This window comes from Phoenix dactylifera, chromosome 4, assembly GCF_009389715.1.
Source record: "Phoenix dactylifera cultivar Barhee BC4 chromosome 4, palm_55x_up_171113_PBpolish2nd_filt_p, whole genome shotgun sequence".
Taxonomy (NCBI): Eukaryota; Viridiplantae; Streptophyta; class Magnoliopsida; order Arecales; family Arecaceae; genus Phoenix; species Phoenix dactylifera.
In genome coordinates, this window is record NC_052395.1 from 29,279,003 (window position 1) to 29,298,193 (window position 19,191).

Genomic DNA, 19,191 nt, shown 5'->3' on the forward strand with positions numbered 1-19,191 from the left:
TAATGGCTTCATTCCTACCATAAATGTACAACATATCAAAAAATTAAGCCAAAATAAAAAATTTTGGCATGATCTTATTTTTTTAAGCAATTTATAAACTATTTTTTTAAGCTACTTATTAACAAAATTAATAAAATAACATAGGACAAAGAAACTACACCTTAAATAGTCTCTGCTAGATTTTTTGGGAAGGACCTTCTCCTAAATTTGTGGGCTATCTTTCAAATCTTTCCTTCTCTGGTTATCCCTTAGAGGCTTGCTGGATTTATGATTTTCCTGGATGCTTTCGTTTGGTTTTTATAGCCGAACGAGAGAGGAATCAGAAGAGCAGATTCAGTGCCGTCTTCATTGCCCGTTGGCTCCGTTCGGTCATCAAATTTAAAAAATGAAGTGGCCATTTCCAGCCACTTCTCTTTTTTAAAACAAAAAGAAGTGGCCAAGGCTACTTTTTTTCAAAACAAAGGGAAGTGGCCTCTCGGCCACAACTTTTTTTTGCTAAAAAGAAATGGCTGACAACGGCCACTTCTTTCTGTAACCACCACAGCGCCACGCGTGGTTTTAGAAAGTAGCCGTTGTCAACCACTTCTTTTTTCAAAAAAAAAAGTTGTGGCCTCTTGGCCACTTCTTTCTTTTGAAAAAAAACAAGTGGCCGAGAGGCGACTTCTCTTTGTTTTAAAAAAAAAAAAAGTGGCCTCGGCCACTTCTCTTTCTTTAAAAAAAAAAGAAATGACCGACAACGGCCACTTCTTTTTTTAAATTTGATGGCCGAAAGAAGACAGCAGGCGATGAAAACGACACTTAATCTGCTCCTCTCATTCCTCTCTCGTTCGGCTATAAAAACCGAACGAGAGCATCCAGGAAGATCATAAATCCAGCGAGCCTCTGAGGGGTAACCAGAGAAGGGGAGATTTGAGAGATAGCCCACAAATTCAGGAGGAGGTCCTTCCCAAAAAATCCAGCGGTAACTATTTAAGGTGTGGTTTCTTTGTCCTATGTTATTTCATTAATTTTGTTAATAAATAGCTTAAAAAAATAGTTTATAAATTGCTTAAAAAAATAAGATCATGCCAAAATTTTCTATTTTGGCTTGATTTTTTGATATGTTGTACATTTATGGTAGGAATGGAGCCATTAAGAAAAACCAAACCTACAAAGCGTGATATTGGCTGGTCTTATGAGCGAAGAGTCGGAGGAGGGGCAACAGCACTAGTTTCAGTGCAACTATTGTGACAAGATCTTCAAAGGAGAAGAGGTAAGCAGGTTGAAGCAACACTTAGCCGAAAATTCCGATGAGGTTGCTACGTGCCCGAATTGTCCAGGCGAGATTCGTGTGCTGATGAGGCAGAATCTCGCTGAGGTCAAAGAAGCGGAGAAGAGGGTTTCCAAGAAGAGGGCGGAGGTGGATCGCCGAGCGGCAAAGCCACCTTCCTATCACTCTAAGGAGCCAGAGAAGGTTGAGGATCTAAATGAGGAGGCAGATATCTAGACAGCCATGCAGGCAAGTCTGGATGATCAGCGGCAGCAGAAGGAGATAGCCATGCATAGGGCTCGATTTGGGCCCTCTGCATACGAGTCGGATGGCGGTTCTAGGAGCACCAGGCAAGATCCAAAGTTCTTGAGGACAATTCCAGTTAGAGAGGGCGTCGGCAGAGAACGTGGCCGGATTGCATCTATGCTGGATAGTTTTGGTAGCCGAAAAAAGTCATCTAGAGGAATTTCATAAGGAACGACAATTCATGATATAGATCTACATGCTCTTCTCAACAAAGATTCAAGGCAGCAAAGAGTAGTCACAATATGGATGAAGGATAAGAAGAAAACTATGTAGCGAACTATTGGATCCTGGTTCCATTTCAGCCACATCCCAGCGAATGTGGCAGACAATACGTACTACAGGTCTGCCATTGCCACCATATAAGCTGCCGGTCTCGGTGTAGTTCCTCCAGGCCCCAAAGATATCTACGGTGAGCTTCTTGACAACAATAAGAAGCTGGAAAAATGGATTGACTCCAATAAGAGCAAGTGGCCCATATATGGACTAACCATCATGTACGATGGTTGGACCGATTCGACCAGGCGGAGCATCAACTTTCTAACATACTGTGATGCGAAGACCTTCCACAAGTCGGTTGATGCTTCGGCTCATGTTCACGACACTGTTTATATCGTGAAACTTATGGAGGATGTGATTGATCTGGTAGGAGAGGAGAACGTCGTGCAGGTCGTCACTGATAATGGGATGCAATATAAGGCTGCTAGGGAGATCTTGATGGAGCGGCGACCACATATTTTCTGGACTCCATGTGCTGCACATTGCATCGATCTCATACTGATGGACATTGGAAGGATCCATAGGGTGCAGCAAACGGTGGAGACAACCCAACGCATCACTAGGTATATTTATAACCATAATTGGGTTCTTTCACTAATAAAAAAGTATGCAGGGAAAAAGATTCTGAGACTAGGAGCCATACGGTTTGCTACCAACTTCATCGCACTTGATAGCATTCTCAAGAAGAAAGGAGACCTACGTCAGATGTTTGTCAGTCCCGAGTGGCATGAAAGTAGCTATTCTTATGCCGGCACTGAAGGAAACAAAATAGAAGACATGGTGACGAGACAGTCATTCTGGCAGCGGGCCACTGCAATAGTCAAGGCTATCAAACCATTATATGAAGTGCTAAGGGAAGTAGATAACAAGATCTATCCCCGGAAGGAATTTTTGTATTACATAATGGTCAAGGCAAAGGATCAGATTGTGGAGGCTGATCCAGCGCATTGCTAGTCGTACATCAACATCAACGAGCGACAGTGGGAAGTGCAAATAGGTAGAAAATTACATCTAGCAGGTAAGCAAGAACATTGATAATTATAGTGATGAATGTACTTATATAATTATGCTAAGATAGTCTTGTATATGTGCAGTATACAACCTTGTTTATGTGCACTACAATCTGCGGTTGAGGCTAAAGTGCATTCAGGAGGAAGCGGAGCTCAAGTATGCAGATCCAATTTACAGGACCTTCACCGATGATGACGATGATCCACTGCTCGGCTGGCTTGTGGGCCAGCAGCAGGAGCCCGAGCTTGACAAGCTAGGATCGCCTTCACGACCAGTCAGCTTCATAGCCACTGAGGCTACAGTCGATCCAGAGCAATGAGCTGAGCGCAATATTTCATGCACTCCTAGAGCTGATCAGCCGCAGGCACAGAAGAGCCAGTCACCACATGATTGGTACGAGACATCCTCCTAAAGAGCTGATTGAGAAATGCTCAGCAAAGGAGGGCGACATAGCCAGGCAGAGAGGGCCAAGAAAGAAAAACAAAGGGTCCCAATGAAGAGTGTCGAGACTTGGACCAGTAGCGATGAAGGTTCTGGTGGTAATGGATCTTCTAGCCATGGAGGGAGCGGAGACAGTATGGTACTTATGAGACAGCTGGAGGGTGGTCATCATTTCACCGATGAGTCCCAATTAATGGGTGCTACATAGGATACGGACCACGGTCGACCATCTGATAGAGTCCGTGAGGATATCATTGGATATAGAAGATGGGCTCCTCGAGATCGTTCAGGAAGACAAGATACATCTGCAGAGGAGGGCAACATATCCAAGCAGAGAGGGCTAAGAAAGAAAAACAAAGGGTCCCAATGAAGAGTGTCGAGGAGACAGACCAGCAGCGATGAAGGTTCTGGTGGTGATGGATCTTCTAGCCATGGAGGGAGCGGAGGACAGTATGGTACTTAAGAGATAGCCGGAGGGTGGTCTTCATTTCATCAGTGAGTTCCAATTTATGGATGCTACACAGGATACGGACCATGGTCGACCATCTGATAGAGTCCGTGAGGATATCATTGGATATAAAAGACGGGCTCCTCGACGTCGTTTAGGAAAACAGATACAGCTGCAGATGAGCTTGCATACGGATATGTATTCTATTATCTACAGCCTCAGCCAAACGAATATGGATATAGTGCATCGAATTTTGCTTCCACCATATTCGGATAGGCCCCTACACAATCAGAAGACACCTCTCAGAGAGAGCGTGAGCGAGAGATCTGACAATTCTTATAACCCGGCGCGCGTTCCTTCTGATTGGGTTGATCTGCTTCCTCCTGATTATACTTATGATTCGGATATCTACGAGAGCCATCGGCACTCGTCCCGATTTTAAATATCCAAGAGTGTTTTAAATATATGTAAATGATTGTATCTTAATTTGAAGATATTTTATGTGTATTATTTTATCATTTGGAATGGGAGGAAGTAATAAGATGCACTATTTATGTTTCAACCCTAAATTTAAACATAGAAACATCCAAAATTATTAAAAAAGCAATAAAAAAATCAAACTTTACTTAATTTAAGATCCAACAGAGACAACACTTCAAAAAAAAAGAAAAAAAAAACCTCGGAACTCAAAACCCATCCTTTCGGGCCAGACCGGTATGGTATTGTACCGGCTGGTATGGACCAGATTGGTACCATACCAGTCCGACCCGCCACCAGTACGCCGACCAGCACCGGTACGGCGGACCTTGCTCCAAACCTTTGTGAGATTTGTTACATAACATTGTATTTCATCGGATGGCTGCAGCTTCAGTAACATTCCTTGAAGAACATTTCCTTGGTATTCTCTTACTAAAGGTGCCTATCCTTTTGAGACAACCAGCAGCAACTAAAATTTTACATTAAACAAGTCCCTGTCCGCTCTAATCTCCTACACAATTTCCAGGGAGGCTCATTGTGGAATACTGGGTTTTTCAGGGGCTTTGAGATTATTAAGAAATATAAAATTTTTGATACTTGCTATATAAACCCTCAAGAAAAAAAATAGAAAGCAATATCACACCTTTTTAGAATCTGCAACTAACAGAAATGGTTGCTTAGGTATTGGAAGTGAGAGACTAATGGAAGATACTTTAAAAATTGAGATCATCTTTTAACACTTAAGACATAGCAATAACTTCACTTTCATTCCTCTAAACACAACTTTGTGAAATGATTCAGACTTTAGAAGCTTCTGCTTTAAATGAATGCTTATGTTAAAACCAAAAAGAAAAAAGAAAGGGGAGCACTGCTTGGGTTCTGCTATTGGTGAATGCAAAATGGAATCATGATAACAGCCATCCATGTAACACAACCCCCAAATCTTCATCTCAGTTCTAATCTCTCAGTAAGTTCACAGCATAACAAGCTTTAGATATAAAATACGGTGATTGAGAACAATAAGAGAAAGTCGCGCGTAGTGGCGGTGGTGGTGGAGGAAGAAGAAAAAGAAAGAAGTGAAATCCACCACTTGGAGTAATTAAGGCTACCTCCCTGCCTAAAAAAGACAGCTAGAGAATTCTCATGTCGGTTTGAATCACAACAAACTAATATGAATATTTTCTACATATTTAAAATAAGCTAAAAGCAACTAGACGCACCTCTTATGCAACAGGAATCCAGATCAAGTAAAAAGAGATAGTAAATCCAAAAATCCGTCAAAAAAATGATTCGGCATGCAACCATCTAAACTAAATAGTTGATGCATGCCGAAAAACCTATACATGATGATGTCTTTATTTTCTTCTTTAATCACATAATTCTTAAAAAAGGGGTAGCCTAGTGCACGAGGCTTCTGCAATTGCGACGTCTAGGGAGGGTCAGATGTATGCAGCCTTATGCCTGAGTCTAGGGAGAGGTTTCTGTGTTCCAACCCCGCACTCTCCATGCCACAATGGAGAAAACTTACCGTTGTTCCAAGGCTCACCCTCTTAATCACATAATTCATGCCATAGAAAATTGTTTTGCTCCAAATTTTTATATTTTGCATTTTCAAAAAGATCTCAACAAATGGCAAATGGCTGGCAAGCTGGTCAAATTCTTGCATCTTTGGTTCAGCTGTCAAACATCAAAAGAACCCAACTCTATTTTTAGCATGATCTTAGACATAAGCAAGGTTCTAGATACACTAATATCCTCAGAATTTGTTACTTTCCCTGTATTCCTAATTTAATTTATGAAAAAATTGCACATTTTCTATAGAATTTTGATTTTTCCTATGACTTAGTTGCCCACCTACAACCATTTTAGAGCATAGTATCACTTACTAGTTGTATCCTATGTCACAGACAATTACTCATTGCGGATGTCCTGGCATTAGCAAGATGAAAATAAGAATTCATAGGTTGGCCTACCTGTTGAAATTGGGCATATACATGACATCAACCGCCACTAATGACCTATCATGGTTAAGGACTTGGATGTTCATTGCTCCCTTGTAAACATCAGATAGCTAACACAGCTTTACTTATGAGGGCAAATATCTAACCAGAAAATAAGATTCTCTAACAATTTTCAAAAGAAGCATGACGATAAAGTCGCTTTTTTGGTGCACCCACAAACTACAAAACACATAATGGAGGGAAAAAAAAGAAAAATGAATCATAGGGCCCTTTAACATGAAACTCAACAATGGCTACTAAGAATTTCAAAGACCTAAAAATATAAAAATTCAATTTTTCTTCCATCTTACCACTAGATAATAAACAGAAAATAATGATAGCGAGGTAAATAATAAATTGTGGCAAATAAGAAATGGGTCCCAAGGGACTAACTTATGCATGCAATAGAAATCTATATTCTATGGAAAAAACTTACAATAGCCCTCTCAGCAACCAAATGGCGAGGCAACTTCTTTAGTATCAAATCAATATCACCATGTTCCTTATAAGACACCCGAGCCTCCCTTATGATATCACGTTGTTTGAATAAAATTAAGTTATGAAGAAACAAAATATTTAGTAACAAGGGTGCATCAGAGTTATATGAGTTTTTAAATACAAGGAATATATTTTGAGGATATCTCCTTCCCTTGGATCAAGGATCAGATTTGCAGCACCCTTCCACTCTCCTCGAAGCAGTGCTGCTCCAATAAGATGGGTTGGTACTGAACCACTTCCAAAACGCTGATACAATTCCAGAATTAGTCAGGTTAACAGAGGACAGAAATAAAAAAATGAACATTGTAAATGAAAAGCTTGTAGAGAATTTAATGTACAGTTCACTTTTAACATGTAAAACTTACCTGTAAACCATAATAATTAATAAACCCATTCCTTCCCAAGCCATTGGCAGCTTCTTTTATGGTATCTTCAGAATCTGCAACAACACCTCTAAGCGGATATGTAGTAGATTAGATATATGTCAAACATTTTGGAAAAAAAAGCACTTAAAGGACTATCCTATGCCAACAGCATATCAACTTGTAGAATAGAAAAAGTACCTCAAAGTAATAGTGAAGCGATTTCCAAATAACTGACCAAGAACAAGCCCTTCCCTCACATAGCTAGACGAAAATAATCTTTACAGGGTCAACTCATTATGCTGTTGTAACAGTTATAAGAAAAATAAAGAACATAAACAAGATGCATAGCTCTTACCAAAAGTCTCCTACTTTAATACCAAACAATCTGCCGTTCAGAGCAGCTAACCTTTCTGCGTGCTGCTTGAATATGGTAACCTAACAGAAATAGAAAATTTTCGAACAGAATGTTCGGCCAAATGAAAAATGAAATGGAAATCCAGGAATCCCAACAACATAAATATGTAATGCTCGCACCTCTACAAGCAAATTAAAAAAAATGAGAACAGTTGTTTTTTAATGTCATTAGAAAGCATAAAATATAAAGGAGCAAAAAAGAAAGCAAAGCCTGAAAACATTGGCCCTTTCTCCAAGCTGAAGATCTATCATTATTATCTCATAAATGGTTCACATACCCTAAATTCTTAAGGGTCATAATTGGAACATATGCCTTTATTATCATTCCAGAAGCAAGGTTATCTCGTGGCACACACATCACCTTCTTTTTGTCATGTAGCTGATGACTAAGTTAAACCATGAAATGAAACCATATATAACCATAATGAAAACATACCATCTCATGTATTAGGGTCAGATTAATGAATTGTTCACCATTTGTTCTTGTTAAGGATTAACTTATGCACCAATCCAAGATTTTTCCAATCCTTTTGTGTAATACCCATTCAAAATTTTATTGGTTTTGCCTCCTCTATCCTTCCTCTTAATCAGAAATTGAATCTTCCCATCTTGATAGGGTCTCTTTAAGTTTTCACTACACATGCCCATTCTATATAATTCAATCATTACCCGTCTTTAATTGGAGTAATTCCTAGCTTCCACTAATGTACTTGCATATAGCCATATTCTACCTAGCTTGGACATGCATCCACCTCAAATTCAATTCCCATATCTGCGATATTCATCTGATGTGCTTGGGCCCCTCTTTATGTAGCATATTGGTGAATATAACATTAGCAGTGTTATTATGTACTTTGAGATTGCTGACCTGCATAAATCATCCAAAAAAAAAATTAAAGAAAAAATTTTGCCTGCCTATCTATTTAGTACAGGGATATAGAAAATAGCAGAGGAAGGCAGCAATCGCAATTTCATTCTCCAGAGCATCAATCGGTCACTAGTTCTATAGATATCTCCTCATCCCATTTTATTAGTATATACAATAATTCAAATGTAGCGACTGCACTAGCAAATCTTTGAGCCATCAACTTCAATTGAAAATATGTTCACCATTTTTCCCACTGAAGTTGCATATCATTTCATGAACCACATTGGCTTTCCTGATTATTAGTTCATTTTCTTTTGTCCACAATTCCAATTAACAGTTCATTATAAATCTAAGCTTTCTAGTCAATTAAAAGCAATATTATCTGCAAATAACTTAACTATCATACCTCCAAGATATTAGCAATAAATGCATTCCTGAACAAATTTGATTGTATAAGAGCATGAATAGAACAATAAGGCTATGCAACAGAACTACAACTTCACTTGTCACTGGTACTGCCACAAGTGGATGTTCCCTTCTCTCACTCAATTACTTATGACACTTGATAGTGCTCTTTTTCATGCAAGATATCCATTAATACACATTACATTCCTGGTTATCATATTAACTGTGACATGCTCTGATATTCTTTCTCAGAGGCAACATAAACTGTATCTAGATTTTTATGTTTGTCACTTTTCTTTTCCCTCAATTGTCCAAGCAAGAAAATAACCTCCAATGATTAGACTTGATGGTACAAAGCCAAGCAAACTAATGGATAATTGGAAATAAATTGTCATAACAAAAAGTGCATATAGCAGAAACATTGTGAACCTCTTCAGAAAGTGCCTCTTGTTTCCTAACCACAATCAAGTATCAATTTAAAAAAAAAATCAGATTGTATACATTTCTACACCTATCTAAAGAAAAGCAGCATCTGATATCTATTCATGTTATGGAAGTCAAAGAAAATTAAATCATCCTCCTACAGATACAAAGTTTCAGCAGACAGTATATGAGTATGTATTTATTAAGCTCGTGAATATTTACAAGTTAAGGTGTCCTGGAAAAACTTGCAGTAAAAATCATGGAACCATCCAGCTCAATTATGATACACCAATTAAATAGATATCTTCCCTTTACAGTAAGACAAGGTAGTATGATCAGACCATCCGCACAACAAAATCATGTGTCAAGTGCAACTAGGGTAGCATAGTTACAAGCAAGTGGACATAAATTCATGTAAGGATCAAAGCATAATTTAATCATTAAATGGATTCGGTCAAGAGCAATCTGACAACAAATCAAGTGAAATGATGATACCCTTTGAGTTGATACGGAGCGTTTATCCTTTGTACCAGCAAACCCAAATGAACGTTGCTGTCAAAAATTAGAGTCACCAATTAATACATAAAAAATGGTGTCAAAATTGCAATCATATTCTTTTTGACAAAAATAGAGAAAAACAACTGACCAGTTAAGATAAGATGAAAAGGGTAATGTACCTGAAAACCTAGCATCTTGCCAATAACTCCTAAAGCCTCTTGGGTGTCCTTGTTCTCCTTATAAAGATGAAACCTGAAAAACACATGTAAAGATGATATGTGTATGATTTAAACAAAAAAGAAATATCAGATGAAGCCAAAAAATACAATTACAATGCTAACGCAAAGAAGCAACAGCATTATCTCTGTTACAAAATGAAACCGATTGAACATTATACTCGTCTGAAAACTTAAAAGAGCTCTTTAACACCAATGCAGCATTATCTACCACCCAATATAGATCAGAAGGCTTAAAACTATAAACTGCTACCACAGAATCACTCTAAATGAAGAAAACCCATGTAATGGACTAGAAAAACACAGATGGATTTCGACCTTAGAAACTTGCCGAGATTCTCAGGCCAGTTGTCCGAGCCTCTGCTATCAAAGGGCATGACGTCTTTCAAATCCGAATCACCCATATTTTTCCTCTTCTTCCCTCTCCTGCTACGACCTCCGCCCTGCACTGAGCAGAATCTGACCCTTATGCATTTTGAACCCCCTTCTGATCCTTCGACAGTATCCGTGACCAAGAACTTGAAATTCTTCTTGAAGAAGTTATGAACTTCCTAAAAATGCTTAAATATTACAAATTTGAATCTTTCAAAGAGGAAATTGAACATGAATTCAAGAATCAAACTTCTGAAACTAACCGCACGATGAGACTTATCAGAATCTGGAGAAAGAACAATTGGTGCGATATCACCTTCTACCCCAGACAAGATCTTCTCAAGAAGTCCTTTCAGTGCTTCAGCATCGTGGTCACCGCAAAGGGATCGAAATGATTCAACCTCGCTGGCGCAATCTTTGCCACTCGTTGGAGGATTTTCTTCTTCTTTCACTTCCGTACACTGAATAACAAGATAAATACGAGAAAAAAATCCCCCATGGTGAAAAATGAGAAAAGATGAAACTCTTATCACGTTTAAGAACAAAGGATGGAGAGTTTACTTCAGGGGGGAGATCGAAGGAGGTGAGATGAACGATCTTTTCATCAAGATCTACCTCGTTAACGATGAAATCCGAGTATCTATTCCAAGAAAAAGAAAGAGATCAGAAGAAACGGACATTGAGAATCTAGGGTTTGAGACACCAGCGAGCGCCGAATCAATGAGAGAGGAGTGACCTCTGCTTCAAGACGCCACGGAAGCCGGGGAGAGAGGAGACGTAGCAGGAGATGCCGACGTCATTTTCGTCGAGGGATTTCGCCATGGCTAGGGTTTCGGAGGGTTTTGGAGGGCGCAGGGGCCTTAAAAGATAGGTAGAGTAGAGCCCGGCGAGAGCTGGAGGACGGTTTAGGAGCGCGATTGCTCGCATGTGTGATCCGGCACGGGCGAGTAGAATATAAAATATTAGGCATGAGATAATAAATAAAGGGTTCGTATTGTTTCTTTTGGCCAAGACGCAGGCAACCAATGCACAGATCCTTAGGGGCATGCTGGCGGATTACAGAGTAGCGAGTGAACTTTTAGAAGTCAACCATCTCCTTCAGCCCAAGCAAAGTGCAGGATCAAAAAGAAGATACAGAGAATACTGAAGATGCTATAGCAGGAAGGGACCTGGAGCTACCTAGGCATACCCATCACAAACAGGAGGTTGTAGGTGGCTGAGTGCTCCAGTTTGGTGCAGCATGTCCAAAGCAGGTTGGAGGGCATCGTCTCTCTCTATGATGGGCAGATTGACGCTGGTTAGATCAATGCTGGGCTCCATGCTCGTCTATCTCATGGAAAACACTATGGTGCCGAAAATAGTACTGATGAGGATCGAGCGGCTACTTCGGAGCTTCTTGTGGGATCGCATGGAGGGGGCCACGGGGTGCACTTAGTGGCTTGGGAGAGTATCTACCTACCTTACAGTGAGGACGGTCTTGGGGTGTTGCCTCTCCAGAAAAGGCATAAGGTGCTCATTGCTCGACATGCGGTACGATTTATGTTGGAGCCATGGGGGTTCTGAAGTCGGGTTATGGCAGCCAGATACACCTTGAGCGGGCTCTAAGGGGGTGGCCCGGAGTGAGCGCAGATGTTCCTTTATGTGGCGAGAGATCGGAAGGTACCTGCCAACCACTTTGGCAAACACCAGATGGCTGATAGATGATGGGCAGAGCATCGATGTGGCAGGAGACCCATGGGTAGATGCCCTCCCTTTGAGGCGTTGGCCGACTACAGTTAACATTGAGGCAGAGGAAGGACTGTGGGTGGGTGACCTCCTCGGCCCTAGAAGGGTAGAGTGGGGTGATGCCAGGCTGCATCAGTTGTTTGGGGTGCATCTTACTGAGAAGGTCTAGTCTCTTCCGATGCCGGAGTGTGTGAGATCGGATATTCGGGTTTGGAGCACCTCGTGTAGGACCAGCATTAGGGTGAGGGATCTCTTCTGAGTCCTCCGGCAGGAGCACGAGCCGAGGTCGGAGTGCGCTTGGATCTAGCGTTTCGGACTTCACCCAAGGGTTGCACTATTTTAATGAAAGGTGGTCTGGGAACGCCTTCCGACGAGATCGATGCTTAGTAGACGTGGTTTTAAAAATTTCCTAGAGTTCGGGATGTGCGGTGTCGATGGACCATGCGCTATTCTAGTGCGCATGGGCGAGGGGGACTTAGCAGTTAGCAAGGATTTCGTGGGAGGTTTAAAGTCAGAGGGATCAATTCTTATAGGCCATCCATCTATGGTCAGGCAGCCCACGAACACGCCAGGAGGCTGTTAGAGCGATTTGCACAGCATACAAGATCTAGCTGGTAAGGAACGCTCGAACTTTTGACGAGTGCAGCATGTCACCGAGGTTCGTGGCGGAGTGCGCCTGGGCACAGGCAGCGGAGATCAATTATGCTACCTTTTCAGAAGGGCCTTTGACAGCTCGAGATATCTGGAGTTCCCATTCTACTCAAGCAGCACCTCATATGATGTTCCTCACCTGAGAGCCCCCATCCTCCGAGCTTCCTCAAGGTTAACTTTGATGGGTCTATTTCGGACGAAGGCACGAAAGGAGGTGTGGGTTTTATCATCAAGGACCCGAATTCTAGAGTGGTGGCTATGACTATTGGGCCTTCAAATAGACCGAAGTTGGCAGTCCACTTGAAGACTCAAAGGGTGATTCCACCACAGATGGTTACAACCGCCCACTGAAGAGGCGGCCACCATGAAGGTGGCCATTCCTCCTCACGTCCCTCCCCATGATGGCTACAAAAAGCCTTAGAAACCCCCTTAGAAACACCTCTATCACCCCTCACTCTCTTCTTCCTCTGTGATTAGAAGCCGGATCAGGCATAACGTCGTCGGAGTGGGAGGTCGTCGAGCCACTAGAGAAAGCACCTTAACCCTTCACGAAGCTAGGTAAGCCCTTGATCCCTTTATTCATGCTCTGTTGGATTAGATCTAGCCTAGCCATGAAACAAAAACAGAAAAAAGAAAGAATTAAAACAAAAGAGAAGAAGGGAGATGGAAGAATAAAGAAGAAGAAGAAGAAGAGAAGGGAAGGGAAAGGCAAAGAAGAAGAAAAGAAGAACAAAAAAGAAGAAAGAAGAGGAGGAGGAGGAGGAGGAGGAAAGGGCTACTTACCAGTGGATCCTTGAACATGGGGCCACTGGCCTCGAGTCGGCCCCATTCCGAGCTCGCCCTCCTCCCTTCTCGGGAGAAGAAAAGGGGATCTCCCCTTTCCCTCTTCGCGGGAGGAGAAAAAAGGGAGGAGAGGTGTTTTTTTTTTTTTTTTGCTAATACGGAAGTATCATACCATACGAGTACGGATACAACCAAAAAAGTCAAAAATCAAAATATTTCGGAGAACACTAGGCAACTCCGCCTTACCCACCCATAGGTGTACACCTGAGTGGGGGGCCACAAAAAAAGCCACCCAATCTGCGACCGTATTGGCCTCCCGGAAGACTTGCTTAGCCTGAATGACTAGCCCCTCTCGAGCCATAGCCCGAATATCCCTCAGCAACGGGTGGTAATCACCGACCCCCCTGAACGCCCGTCGAATCCACCAAATGACCGTCGCAGAATCACCCTTCAAGAGGACCATCCTAGCCTACAAAGCATACCGCACATAACACAGTCCAGACCAAGCCACTCTCAACTTAGCCCCAGGTACCGAGGTATCAAATAGCTGGCAACCCCGGCAGCAATCACTCTAGAGTCTAGGCCCCTCACCACAAAGCCCGCACCACCACTCACATCACCTTGTAGGACGCAACCATCAAAATTGATCTTGAAAAAACTTGGGGGTGGGGGCTCCCAGGTGAAAAATACCATATGGGGCGCTCTAAGAGCAGACGTAGAGCTCCAAATGTCCTAAGCTGTCAAAGGTCTATCCGAGTGGTCCGCCTGAGAGACCTCCATTGTAAGCATCCTAGCCCACTCCACCACCACCCCCGGAGGGGGGCTAGACTCCCCAAAAGTCCATACGTTCCGTGCCAACCATATCTGGTAAGCAGTGTAGGTCGCCCTCACCGCCTCCGGTGTAGATTGCACGACCCCTGCCAGACGGCCCAAAACTTGCAAAAATGACGTCACATGACACCAAAGCTCCATAGGGAATCCTACTGGCCTCCAGATCCTCCTAGCTCGGCGGCACTGGAATATCGCATGATCCAGCGACTCATCTAGCTGGCATTGAGGGTAGACGCCTACTCCCCTCTCAAACAGTAGAAGCCTTGTAGGTAGGCGACCTCACGCAACCTTCCACATGAATAAGGCCATCCTAGGGTGCAACCCAAACCGCCAGATCCACCCAGGGTCCATTGCTCGCAACTCGCCACCTTGCACTGCATGGCAGACATCAGCCACTCTGACGGTAAACAGGGGCGGCCTAATACATTTGGGGGCCTAAGTTGAATTCAGTGAATAAGGCCTTTTTTTTAATAATAAAATTTTTAATAAGTATAAAATACTTAAAAAAATGATATGGAAATAGATAGCTGTCAAGTACACTATTTCAACAAAGATGTATGAATCTAACAAAGATAGACAAGAAGCCTCTTCAGTCTAATATAATTCTTGATTAGAAGCACGGAAAAGTAACAACTCTAAAAGAAGAAGGGCCCATGAAACTGATTAAATAACTGAGATAATGCTTGGCAATACTGTTTACCACGTCAAGTGAGAGCAGAATAGGAAAAGGTTATCCCATGGCACTTCATGGTCGAGGTAAAGGAAAGAATTTGTCCAGAAAGGGACCTCTCTATGAGAGAAAGTAGGGGCATTATGAGAAATTCACTCCATCTAATTAATAAAAGTCCCAACCCATCATATCCCCCCCCCCCTTTTTTTTGGTATAAACGGCTACTCATTTCATATAGTTCTAACATGAGTACAACCTGCCAGATTGCGAGAAAGTAATAAAGACAAAGAAGTAGGAGCGTTTGATACAAACATCCACAAAAAATCTTCGGAATGCCGGGCTACAGAGGAGGCGACCCAATCAGTTGCCATGTTTGCCTCCCTAAAAACGTGTACAGCCTGAAACTCGCCCATCATCTGAGCCATTCTGCGCATCATCCGGATAAGAGGATGACCATCACCATATCTGTCCGTCCTCCGAATCCAGTCGATCACTATAACAGAGTCCCCCTCGAGGTACACCCGCTCGGTATCAAGTACCTGTTTGGCATAGGATATATCCTCCCAAGCCACCCGCAGCTTTGCCCCGACTACTATAAGCCTTGGCATGCGTCGTCCTCTTGCAGCAAGTATCCTACCATGGTGATCCCTGATCACAAATCCAACCCCGCCAGTCACACCATCCACAGACCTGTTGCCGTCAAAGTTTACTTTGAGATTGCCAAGGGACGGGGGTACCCAAGAAACAAAGGCAAATCATAGCGCTGAACCAGCATAGAGAGTACCCCAGATATCCCTAGCTATCCTAGAAGAAAACATAGAGGCAGCCTCTATAAGCTCCCTGCAGTGATGCTCTATCCATCATCAACCTCGAAGGCGACTACCTCCCCTCAAACAGACTAGCGTTCTTGTCCAGCCAAATGTGGTAGGACAAGTACGCCATAAGAATCCCCGACTCCGCAGATCTGGAGCTCCGCATGGAATCTCTCATCACATAAATCAGGTCCTGTGCCGAGCCCACCAAGTTAGGTAGTGGGACCGGTGACCATCGCCATATCTCTCGGGCCCTAGGGCACTGTAGAAGAACATGCTCGGTAGTCTCCTCGATATCTGCACACACCTCACAACACTGAGAGACTCGCATGCCGCGTCGAACTAGCAAGCTCCTGGTTGGAAGGTAGCCCCAGACCACCTTTCAGATGAAGAGTGTTACACGAGGGTGAATTCGCAGTCTCCATATCCAACCACCAGCAATCTGACGCGCCGGCTCCCTGCTGATCAGTGCGTGAAGATCTCTAGCTCACACCCGCGACTGTCCTGTCGGCATCCAAACTAGACTGTCAAACACCCCCCGGTAGGGACTGGCATAGCCAAAACCATCTCCGCCAACTGCTCCCCAAAAAGCTAACCCTGCAACCTGCCAGTCTCGCCGAGTCCATCATGGTCGGCATACGACAAATCGGCCACTCGGTCATCCAGCTGTCCTCCAGCACATCAATAGATTGACTATCACCAATGGCCCATCTGATCTCCGGCAGCACCACCATAGATCTGGCACACATCTCCCTCCAGACCGGAGAGTGATGACATCCAGCACACACCCTAGGAACTAAAGCACCATACTTGGACCTCAATAGTGAGCATCACATACTCTCGGGCTCAAGCACAAATCTAACTGCATGTCTTGCTGCTAGAGCCTCCCACCTCGCCACCAAGGACTGTACCCCCAGACCACCAGACCTGATCGGCATACACAAAACCTCCCAAGCCACCAAGTGCAAGCCACCTCTACTACTGCTCCTCCCTCAGATAGAGTTCCTGAAAAGCTGCTCAAGGGATCTCAAGACCGCCACCAGGATAATGGCGTTAGCAAGTAGATAGATAGGGACCGAAGTGAGAACTGAACGGACCAGAGTAATCCTACCCATCATAGAAAGTGAATGCAATTGCCAGCCCTTTAATTGGCGCCTGATGCTGAGCTCAAGGGGAATGCAGTCCCTACTCCGCAGTCGCTGGCCGGAGAGAGGAATCCCCAAGTATGTCACCGTGCCCTCCTGCTTTTCCACCCCCAGAATCTCCAGTATAGAGTGCTTCCCCGCCACTCTAGTTTTCGGGCTGAACCTAAGAGCAGACTTGGTCAGATTGACCCGTTGTTCCGATAATGCGCAATAGTTCTGAAGAATCTGACCAATAACCCAGGCCGCCTATCGAGACAATCTGGCTAACAGAAAACAATCATTAACGAAGAGCAAGTGGAAAATCGAAGGGGCCCCCAGCACCGGTCTGTAGGCCTCCAACTCTTGACTGGCCACTGCCCGCCGAAGGTATCTGGACAATGCATCCGCACAGAGAATAAACAATAGCGGAGAGAGGGGGCATCCCTGGCGCAACCTCCCTTATGATACGAAAAATTGGGATGGCGAGCCATTCACCAAAATAGCAAAAGAAGGAGCACGAATGTAGCCCATGGCCCACCTAATCCATGTCTCATGAAAATCAAACTCCTGCAAAGACTGCTGCACAAAGTCCCTTCTCATCCGGTCGTAGGCCCTCTTCATGTCAAGCTTGATCCCCATCAAGCTTCTCCTCATCGGGGCCCTACCGAGATCAAACATAAACTCCTGGGCAATAAGCACATTGTCAGATATACTCCACCCCTCCAAAAAGCCTCCAGCTCCGGACTAATAAGCCTAGGAAGAACATCTCCCAACCTGACGGCAAGAATCTTTGCCATAACTTTGTACAGAGTCGGACATAGGCTAATCGGACGAAAGTGACTCGGCTCCGTAGCGTCCTGCCGCTTCGGTATCAAGGTAATGAAAGTCTTATACCAGTCAGCTGCTATCACTGCCGTGATAAAAAACTATTGTATGGTCGTCGTCATATCTCGTCCAACAATCATCCAATGTCTCTGAAAGAGTACTGGTGGAAAACCATCCGGTCCTGGAGCCTTGTCCCCCCTCACCCGAGGGACCACACTGCCTCTCTAATCTCTCTCTTCGACACCGGCTTGATCAATGTTGTAGTCTCCTCCTCTGACGCCCTGGCCAATGGCGACCGTGTATTCGCTGGGCTCATGCCCGTAGTCTGCTCTATCCATCTGGCCCTGAAAAAACTCACCAGAGTCCTTTGAATCATATCCGGATCCTCAGATGGCCGCCCATCCTCGCGCCTGATAACTCTGATCCTATTCTGATGTCTCCTGATCACTATTGCCTGATGGAAAAATCTAGTATTTCTATCCTCCTCCACTATCCACTGTACCCTCGATTTCTGTCGCCAGAATATCTCCTGCTGTCTAAGAAAAGCGTCATGCAAGGCCAATAATGATCTAAGCTCCCCCATCTCCTCATCCGAAAGACCCCCGCACTGAGCCTCCTGAGCCTGTAACCTGGCAACGGCCTCCTCCGACTCCTCAATCCTCCTGAAAATGTCTCCCACCTCCTCTCGCTTCCACCACCTCAGTCGTCTCCTCGTCAACTCCAATCTACGAGACACCCGATACATAGCATCACCCCTAATTGAAACACTCCATGCCTCCCTCACCATCTCCCATGATCGGGGGTAAGCCATAGCTTCTCAAATCTAAAAGGCGGGTGGACGGAAAAATATGCATCTGTGCTCACCAATAAAGGGTTGTGATTGGACGCAATCCTGGGCAAGTGTCTCACATGATGATCCAAGAAACTCTAGACTTATCCAGCTGTCGCAAAAGCTCTGTCAAGTCTCTCCCAAATTCTAGCCCGGCCCTACTGATTGTTGCACCATGCAAACCTAGGGCTCGAGAAATCTAAGTCTATCAGTCCATTTGTTAGCAAAAAATCTTGAAACTCCTTAATTTTCCTCTCATAAGAAAAGAGCTTCCCCCCCATCTTCTCTTGAGGATCAACAATACAATTGAAGTCACCCGCCACCATCATAGGATGGCCCTGACTAATCAGCTGTGATGCCTCCTCCCACAACCTCTGTCTCTCCCTGAAATCAGTACTAGTATACACCACAACAAGGACCCAAGGATCTCTACTGCCCTCCGAGATCACCATAATCACCTCTTGGTTACAAACATGAAAGATGTCCAATCTACATGATCCCTGCATCCAAGTAATAATAATGCCACCCGACAGCCCTTGAGACTCAACTGCACAGAATCCCCGCGACCTAGGGACCACTCTCCTAGCCTTCTGAAGACCCTCCGATAGCCGGGTCTCAAATAACACACAAATATCCGGATTGTGCATTTGCACA

At 43.8% G+C, this 19,191-nt stretch overlaps 1 protein-coding gene across 7 annotated transcripts in view; it reads right to left on the minus strand.

Moving 5' to 3' along the window:
• Positions 1 to 11,233, minus strand: part of LOC103707335 (multisubstrate pseudouridine synthase 7) — a 28,154-nt gene extending 16,921 nt beyond the window's left edge. For 5 of the 7 annotated variants that reach the window (XM_026804756.2, XM_026804759.2, XM_026804758.2 and 2 more), the window contains exons 1-11: positions 11,024 to 11,233; positions 10,849 to 10,927; positions 10,551 to 10,748; positions 10,234 to 10,466; positions 9,859 to 9,931; positions 9,677 to 9,733; positions 7,427 to 7,506; positions 7,270 to 7,332; positions 7,072 to 7,159; positions 6,850 to 6,952; positions 6,645 to 6,748 (exon numbers count right to left, since the gene is read on the minus strand). In XM_026804756.2, coding sequence (XP_026660557.2) covers positions 6,645 to 6,748; positions 6,850 to 6,952; positions 7,072 to 7,159; positions 7,270 to 7,332; positions 7,427 to 7,506; positions 9,677 to 9,733; positions 9,859 to 9,931; positions 10,234 to 10,466; positions 10,551 to 10,748; positions 10,849 to 10,927; positions 11,024 to 11,214 — 1,269 coding nt within the window. In that variant the 5' untranslated portion in view covers positions 11,215 to 11,233. The remainder of the gene's footprint in view (positions 1 to 6,644; positions 6,749 to 6,849; positions 6,953 to 7,071; positions 7,160 to 7,269; positions 7,333 to 7,426; positions 7,507 to 9,676; positions 9,734 to 9,858; positions 9,932 to 10,233; positions 10,467 to 10,550; positions 10,749 to 10,848; positions 10,928 to 11,023) is intronic. The other 2 variants (XM_026804755.2, XM_008791775.4) reach the window with 1 other exon arrangement.
• Positions 11,234 to 19,191: the final 7,958 nt, after the last annotated feature.